The sequence below is a fragment of the Etheostoma cragini genome, chromosome 14, assembly GCF_013103735.1.
Source record: "Etheostoma cragini isolate CJK2018 chromosome 14, CSU_Ecrag_1.0, whole genome shotgun sequence".
NCBI classification, from domain to species: domain Eukaryota; kingdom Metazoa; phylum Chordata; class Actinopteri; order Perciformes; family Percidae; genus Etheostoma; species Etheostoma cragini.
The window spans coordinates 16,827,536-16,836,570 of record NC_048420.1 but is presented as its reverse complement, the minus strand read 5'-3'; the positions used below and the strand labels follow the sequence as shown (position 1 = coordinate 16,836,570).

The following is a 9,035-nucleotide window of genomic DNA, read 5'->3' as shown; positions in this document are numbered from 1 at the left end:
TGACATCTTTCCAAACTCCGCCAGCCTAGCCATCTCTCAAGCCCTCTCAAGCCCTCCTCCATCCTCTTAAAATAATCTGTCTGACTATCCTTAAACAAGTTTGGACCCAAATTCTTATGTGCTGCTCAACTATTCTGCTTAGGATTCATCCATCTCCTAGAACAAATAATCTTGGGCTGAATGAAACCTTGGATCCTGCAAACCGACCTAGGTTCCCATGCATTCCAGTCCAAAATTCTGCAAAAGTCTGCAATCCTTGCACATAACTTCTCTTTAAGGTGCAGGTGGTTGTGGCTGTGAGTGTGACTACTGTATGGCCACATAAACACACACAGGCAGTTTGCATGCAGCTATAAAGAAGTCTACAACGTTGCATGCTTTTTATTATCTATAAGGACACAGCTTCTCTCTCCTCATCAGCCGTTAACAAAACAAACCCAATCATAATCACAATAATTAGCATATGAAGACACTGTGTGTGTGTGTGTGTGTGTGTGTGTGTGTGTGTGTGTGTGTGTGTGTGTTTGTGTGTTTGTGTGTGTGTGTGGGGGGGGGGGGGTTCCTGACATCCTAAAGCTGTTGATGTCATTAACCATCGCCACCATCCAACACACAAACTCATACATACACACAATGTCAGTCCCCCCATCCCTCCCAAGGTGAAATCCAGTATCAATAAGCACCTTGCTGGCAGTAACTGCGAGGTCCTGGCTGTCTCTTAATTGGAGGTTGTTGCTATAGAAACAGCAGATGCTAATCCTCAAGACAGTCAAAAAAGAGAAGGTCTTTAAACTCCCTAAGAGAAGGGTAAAAACACAAAGAGAAGACGCCGTTTCTTTCCCCAGGCAGTAATGTCTTCTTAATGATTGTCAGCATTGCATTAAATATTATAATTATTGAGTGTAAAGCAGCAGTTGAAATCCCATGTTGTTTTCATCTGCTGTAGTTGATATTCCTATTAAACCTGAGGAAATTAATTACAAAAAAGAGAAGTTTTGATTTACTTTTTTTGTTGACGCAGTTTGAGATTCAACTCAGCTAAATTTACGTTTTATTCTTCATATTTGTGCATGCACATTATATTTACATTTTCAAAATGATCTGATGTTAAAATATCCTTATTATATCTTTTTAGAATGACAAAATATGTTCATGAATATCATAATACCAATACCAATTCATGCATTACTGAAAATAAGAAACCTTGCATCTTGTTCATGAAATTCTCAGTGATTCTTTCTGCACACCACAAAATATTATAGGAAAAAATAAAAGGCTGAGGGACGCAGTAAAAGTAAATGTAGCTTTAACTGTCTGTGCATGGACCCATTAATGTTGCTGCTATAACTGAATGCTGTCACTTAAAAATGGGATGACACTGTAAAGTGACATTTTATCTGAGGTACTGGACAGAAGCAGTGATAAGAGAGACAGATAAGCAGTCAAAGAATAGGTTTATAGATTAAATCTCTGGAATCAATCACTGTCTTTTAACTAGCATCACTGCAAGCGAGTCACTGAATCACCACCTGCTCACTCATTCTAACATCCGCTGCATGCCTGTGCATGTATTATAATGTCATTTACAAGCAGGCGTGGACACAATAAATCGTATCAAAAACCATGCTGGAACAACACCTGCAAACAACAGCAGTTTCTCATCCCAAGGTCCATTTAGTAGCTGTTTTCGAGCTTTCAAACACATGACACTGTCCTCATCAGCAGATTGAATTTGTCAGCATTGTCATGGAATCGTAAGATATTCCTAAACTGTTGAATATGTCATTTTTTGAAAGTTATGATGATTCTTTTTTTTCTGTTACTGTGTCAAAGAGGAGCTGATTCAAGCCCATATCAACAGTTGTGGTGTTGGTGTATTGTATTACATTACAGCATAAGGTGTATATATGTAAGAATCTTATAAGGTTTTGCATTCACATTATTAATAATGAAAACATGAGATTTCATAATATTACAATTTACACCCCAAAAAGGGACTCAGAGATCAGCCTCAACAAAAACTGATTATATTGTGTTCAGTTGCAAGTACTGTGTCATGCTGTGTTTGTAACAAAACTGTGCTGGTTTCAAGTCATTGCTGGAGAAAAAAAACTTCAGCTCTGAAGATTAGCTATATCCATTTTATCAGCTGTGGCACAGCATGTCCTTTTGCTCAAATGATGTCTTCCAGAACGTGAAAGATACAAAGCAGGACTCTGAGATACTTGAACCGCCGGCTTGTCTGTTTTACATGGCAGAATTTCTCTTGAATGTCAATATTTAAAGCAATCACAGACACTTGGGAAATCAGCACAGGGAGCAGGAACAATAAGGAGGACTTTAGTGGTTGGTATGTTCTCTCACTAATCTAAAATAAACACTTACACACATCCATATAAACACTTTTGGTGTGACTCTCTCTCTCTCTCTCTCTCTCTCTCTCTCTCTTTCTCTTCTACACACACATTCCTATTTTCCTTGCATTTACCCTCCTGAAGTGACTCCTTTGCCTCCAAATGACAAGGAGTCAAAAGTGGTGGATTACAGCTGGGTCTGTGCGTCATAGCTAAATGCCAGCAGTCTCTTGAGAGTGGTTTTCTGGAGGGGATTGCCACTTGTCTTGCTTTCAGACCATATGCCAACCCCAGGGGTTGACTGGACCGGGGGAGGCTAATGGTCAGCTTTGTTACTGATGGAATGCAGAAAGCTTTAACATTGAATTGTGGAGGACATTTTGTGCAATAAAATGTGCTGTAAACTGGAAAAAAGGCTCATTGTGGTCACAAGTGAGTGAGTTAATAGTATGGCTGCCATAGCAGTTGACAGTTAATTGAGATTATTGCGGAGACATGGAAAACAGACACTGCTTTGTGAAGAGAAGATATAATTGTTTGTCATGCTAGCAGCATGGTAGCTATGGAGTGCAGAATGAAATATCTCAACAACTATTAAATGGATTGCATTGCAATTTTGCACGGACATTCATGGTCCCCAGAGGATGAATCCTGCTGACTTTGGTGATCGTCTTGTAATTTCCTCCAACACCACCAAGAGGTTCACATTTCCGGTTTTCAGTGAAATGTCTCAACAACTACTGGATGGATTGCCGTCCACACATGTTCATGTGTTGTTTGTATTATGATGAGTTAAAAACACCAATCTTACATGAAACGTCTGTCCAAAAATATGTTCTGGTGCACAGATGATGACCAATTGGAGTGGTTGTTTAAATTTAAGATTTACAATTTGCTGACTTTTGTTTCTTAGCTTGGCAAAATAGACTAGAAGGTTTATTTGTTTAGGGTATGTGGTTACTTTGGCATCTGTTTTTTGTCCTATAATGGTGTCTACACAATAATAAAACATATTCATTCCCTCGCCACAAAGCATTTTATCTCTTTTGTAAAATCTTCACACTTTTGATGTAACACCATCATCAGGTCAAGATTTTAATATGCCCAAAACTTTGGTTTATACCTGCAAAACTTAAGACATGACAATGAACACAATGACAGTGACAATGACAATGAACATGACGTATCTGCTAAACAAAAGCATGTTAGCTTTGTCATTGCAAGTACGTTAGGATATCAACAGAGCTGTTGGCACGGTTGTACAATATTGTTCATTCACATTTGTGTCTCACTATTCCAGACACTTGTGTGATGTACAAAAACACCCATTATCAATGTAAGAGAGTCATAACGTTACTGGTGAATGATACAACAGCACATTGAGAGAGCAGTCTGTGCTGGCAGTTTGGGAAAACAAGTGAAGTACCTTTACTGTCTCAAAAGAACTGTTGTTGGACAAACTCTTCACATTATAATCAGTTTGCTAAATGAGTCAATTCCCCTTCGAGTATAGCCAAGCTGCCTGTGAGTCCAGTAAAACAAATCTGCTGCTATTCCTTGGCCAAAAGGCCGTGTATGTACAGAACACAACAAATCTGGACCCCTTTAAACATCCTGATGGTCACCATAGCAACAGTGGCAACATCCAGGCTGCTCATGAGGGCTATTAAGAACAAGGAGTTTCAGCACCAGCAGATTTAGATGAGCGGAATGCACATAGAAACCAAGGAGTGTACCGATACCAATCAGGGTTTATGCTCATAAGATTTAATAGCAAACAGTTTCCTGCATTGCAATTCAAATGCAATTGAGTTTCCATTTATTGCATGTTTCAAAAATGTGCTCAAAATTATAGAGGCTTTTAGGAAATTAATGTATTTGTCACTAACTAAACTTACTAAAGAGAATCCTTGCCAACACAGTGTTAATACCTCAGCAATATGTGTTGAATTCCTGAACAAAAGGTTCAGTTGCATCCCTGGGGTTATATCAACATGCTTTTTACCAGAGGCATTAATGAATTTCAGATGAGAACGCTATTTCATGCAATTATTGTTGGTGCACTAGGCAAATTATAAGCATTATGGATGACATCCAAACATGTGGATTTAAAAAACACTGCACCAAAAAGTCTATTAAATGGATTTATGCAAGTATAATGTGAGTTCACACTAAATATCATATGGAATAATAATGCAAAAATGCTGAAAGGATAATGTGACAAAATTATAATGAATGCCCATATAAGAAGGGGTTGTGAAAATTAGTTGTTCATACAGAAACACTGTACCACATCTTTTTGTCTGCATGACCTTACTTTGTCTTTGCACAGGTTAGTGCTGTTGCCAGGATACTATTTCCTATGGCAACACTTGAGCCAGCAAAGTGAGTAGCTCTGAAAGGATCCAGATAACTGGCTGCTCTGTATCCAGTGGGCCGGAAGTCCATACATGACCATAGAAAAAAATGCTCTCACTCACGGCCGCACACAAAAACGGCCGTGAAAGTTCAGTTTGCCTCAGTGTGTTAGCGGATAATACACCATAATGACTTCAGGTTGTATTTGGCCATTATTCATTTTATCATCAAAGGTAATTTTACATAAAAAGGCATGCAAATGGAAGTAATAAATGTGTCAATCAATTTAGAACCAAGAACGCTCCCCTAATTACTGTGAAGATCCTTTTCGAAAGATTTATCAGTGCTAATTTTACCAAGTTAGTTATGTGATACAGTTGAGTTAAGGGAGGAATGCAGCCCAATCAGCAACCTCTGTGAATACAGAAACCTTCTGTTCAATACTGGTTGTAAAGTTAATTTCCATCCTCATTTGAAGCAAAATGAGTGCCTTACTTGCTGTCGTCCATTACAAAAGAAGAAAGAGTTGTTATATAAATGCTGTATGAAGCTTATTCCATATTCAATGCAAGACCATAGCGGATGTTCTCCATCTGTGCTGAGACTATACTGCCACCATTTGTCGCAAGGGTGTTACTACCCTGCAGTTTCTTCTCACTGTTGTGGAAAAGTATGAAGGTATTTCCAAAATGTATTGTTAAATGTCTCAATCTAATCTAGAAAAGCACAAACTTCCTTTACTTCAGAGAAAAACTGCTAACAAGTCTTACTCTGTTGCACACTATGCACACACTTTTATATCTTTCTTAATTTGTTTCCTCGCATCATATCTATAAACCTAGGATGTTGCATGACAGAACACAGTGGCCCAAAAAAGTATGGATGCTTCCCTTTACACAATGGCTTCCGGATCCTCATGGTCATTGCTGACCACTGTGAGCAGCTTCACAGGATGAAACGCGTCACAAAACAGCACTACTCTTACATTTGCTCATTGACCATCAACTCTGCTGGAGAAGATGAAAGCAGAGTGTCAGGGATGGTGAGCTCATACAACACTGTGCTGGGGTGAGCATTGTCTGGCAGGGAGGACTCTTCATTATGACTCATCTCTATCAAACACCCACCACCTCTCTTTACTGTGCTAAGCTTCCTTTTGTGCTTCTGAGTATGTCTCATCCAGCACTTGAGAGATGAGCACTGGGTCTCATTCTTTTGAGCAACAGGCCCACAACACAAGGATGTCAGACTGCTTTGCAGCTCTGTAGACAATTGTGACAAAATATGACCATGAAATAAATTAGATGAGCCTTTGCAGCTTGAACACAAAGGCGGCAAAACAATGTGTTTTGTATTGTTGCAAAACTTGAGTAATCATCCGTATAACTGCATCAGACAGGTTTACAACTCAGTGAAAGATAATGTCAGTGCTTGTTTTCCCACTGATTGCATTGTGCCCCACTTATCTATCTTGGACTTGAGAACTGGCCTGTTGATCTGTGTGTGCTGTAGGTTCTTAAACATGAATCAGTGGTTGAAAAGGTATAGACGGATGGACAAATATCTAGCTTTACTTGGTGTTTATTCAGTTCCATAGAAGTTCTGTTGGAGACCCATAGAATATAGATCCTAAAAAATAAATCAGAAATCAAATAATTAAATGCACAGCAACAAGAAAGGTTTGCACCGAAATTAGGCAATGCTTTATTTTATGGGTCCATGATTTCCAAACAAGTTTTTTTTCCAAACAAGTTTCCTAGAAAGATCTATTTAATCTGTTGCTAATCCCAGTGTAAAATTAGGTGAAATGACAATGCTCAATTAACATACTTCCTAATAATTGTTTTTAATTAATTGCTTGTGTAATCTAGAGAGTATTTCAGTCAGTGCAGAGCAGGTCAGTTGAACTATAAAGCAAACAATTAAAAATATATTAAGAATTAACATTCCAATAACAAATGAGTAATGGTAAATTTACTTGGGTTTAATGCAGGAGTTCAATGAGAAATCTATCTTCCCTTTAGTTGGTACCAAATTACTTTCTAGACTTTTTTTCAGGAAATTTACTGATCTATAACAGAATACAAGTTATTGTCCAATTGAATCAAATATAATTGCGTGTGAGGTTACTTAAACAAGTTGAATATATAAGGGTTAACTAGTTGGCAGTTTTTTTCAATTGACAAATTCTGCTGCATGAGCAGAGCTGCAAATATCCTGGGTATATAAAGCACAGTATGCAGAGCTCCCTGCACATGACTCCTGCAGTTCTCACCGTTTGCCGCCTGGGGGCGGTGCACGTGTTCAGAGGTGCTTGTCTCAGCCATCGCCTCCACGCCCATATAAGACGTTTACGTCAAATTTCCGCATTTTGAGATACAACAAAGTTTTCTTTGCCCTGTTGCACTTGCACTTGGTCACACTAGAGAACATAATGTCAAGAATTCTTCTTAGAGCAAACCTAAGGAGATGCGTCGCCTCTCAGATTAGACTGGCATCGGATCAGGTAACGGTGAACTGTGGAGGACAGATGCCTTTCTGAATGTTAGCATTAGCTTGCTAATAGCAGCATAGTGACTAAATGGTACCAGACCATCTAGTTGCTAACTTGTACAGTCAAGTTGCTGTGAAGGTCCATTGATGGCTATTCTTTACGCACGTCTAGAATGCAGCATTTTTCTTATGGCTCCAATGTAACGTTAGAAATATGCTAATCATCCATTCTGAATTAAACAGCTCCTGTTTTAGCCTTGATTGATTTCATTGAGGTGGAAAATTGGAATAATCATTTTACAGTTGTTAAAATGAGCTGTACCTTGACAGCATTCAGATGCTGCTAAAGACTGTAATGAATCAGAAATCAAATCCAACTAGCTATTATTAATTAAAAAAAAATATATATATATATATATATTAAATGAATGGAGCATAAACTTCATAGACACGTTAAGTTGCTTAACACTTGATATAGATTTTGAATGCAAGACTTTTTACTGAATGAGGCAGATGGGCATGTCGGTTGACACTCGTCTGCAAGGGCAATACATAGACTTACTTAATTTATAGTACAGCAGAGTGAATAAAAAATAAAAACATCTGGAAGACTTTACCAAGTCGTCCAAAAGAGTTATGGAGTTTTGTTGTTGTTGTTTAAGAGAGCCATCACTTGTTCTACTGTTAGTAAGCTTATGCGTGGATAGAATAGCTATTTAAATGTATATGATCCATACTGGTAACCTGACCTGGCATTGTATACTGTATATATTTTGGATTTGCACCTTGTTACTTTCTAGAGTTTTATATTTGCACTCTTTATATTTTTCAATCTAACCACTTTTCATTGCAACTGCTGTGCAGTCATTTCTCTCAGGACAAATACCATTGTATCTTATCTTAATAAAATGTATTCAGAGCAATCAAAGTAGTTGGCAATCAACTAACAACTTTATTTGTTCCAGCTTGGTGAGCTGGGAAAGGGAGCAGGCAAAGGTGGAGGTGGAGGAGGCTCTGTGAGGGAGGCAGGGGGTGCATTTGGAAAGCGAGAAGCGGCAGAGGAGGAGCGGTACTTCAGGTGAGAAGCATGTCATCATATTAGTATCACACTGTTGAAAGCTCATACGTGTATCTTTGGATTTCCACAGGATTTTAACCCAGTTTCTCTTCACTTTGTCTTTGCCTGCAGGCAGAAGGAGAAGGAGCAGATGGAGGCGCTGAGGAAGCATCACACAGAGGAGATTGATCACCACAAGAAAGAGATAGAGCGCCTACAGAAGGAGATTAACCGCCACAAGGGCAAAATCAGAAAGCTGACACACGATGACTGAAGCTGGGAAGACTGTTATCATTTCTCCTTCTGGGCATCTGATTGCCAAGTCAACCATTATCTGATATTCATTGATTTACTGCTTGTCAAGGCTGACATTATGAATACCAATAAATAAATTAAATTTTTCACATTTCATGTAAGCTTTTGAACATGTGTACTCTTATATCTCTTGTTTATCGTCAACATGTCAGTGTTCTTTGAGATACTGAGTTTGTTGTCTGAAGCTGTTTCTGTATGTAGCTATTAGGATACAGAAAGATTATTTCATTGGGCTGAAGTCGTGTCAGTCAAAGTTCAACCTCCGTGGTTGGATAGTTGATGATGAGCGCTCATTTCTTTTCACCGCGTTGCCCGCTCAGTTTAATGTCGGAGCCACTTCTATCTCATAATCTCGGAGCTATCTCATCGAGCTTTGTTAGTATGACATCTTCTAAATGAATAAATATCTCTAAAAAGCTTCTTTTCTACCTTGTGTAATGTTAAGATGTATTTCATAT

The 9,035-nt window shown here is 38.6% G+C and overlaps 1 protein-coding gene across 1 annotated transcript; it reads left to right on the top strand.

Moving 5' to 3' along the window:
* The first annotated feature begins 6,980 nt into the window (after positions 1–6,980).
* Positions 6,981–8,673, top strand: atp5if1a (ATP synthase inhibitory factor subunit 1a). The gene is made up of 3 exons (XM_034891938.1): positions 6,981–7,218; positions 8,171–8,283; positions 8,395–8,673. Exons 1-3 carry the CDS (start codon positions 7,147–7,149, stop codon positions 8,534–8,536), a joined length of 327 nt encoding a protein of 108 aa, XP_034747829.1. The 5' UTR covers positions 6,981–7,146; the 3' UTR covers positions 8,537–8,673.
* The last annotated feature ends 362 nt before the right edge of the window (positions 8,674–9,035 follow it).

Excerpts from the sequence above, each read along its gene's own strand:
- atp5if1a (XM_034891938.1), top strand. The coding sequence starts at position 7,147 with ATGTCAAGAATTCTTCTTAGAGCAAACCTAAGGAGATGCGTCGCCTCT. Across the intron at positions 7,219-8,170 it reads TTAGACTGGCATCGGATCAG|CTTGGTGAGCTGGGAAAGGG; the intron begins GTAACGGTGAAC and ends TATTTGTTCCAG. Across the intron at positions 8,284-8,394 it reads GAGGAGGAGCGGTACTTCAG|GCAGAAGGAGAAGGAGCAGA; the intron begins GTGAGAAGCATG and ends CTTTGCCTGCAG.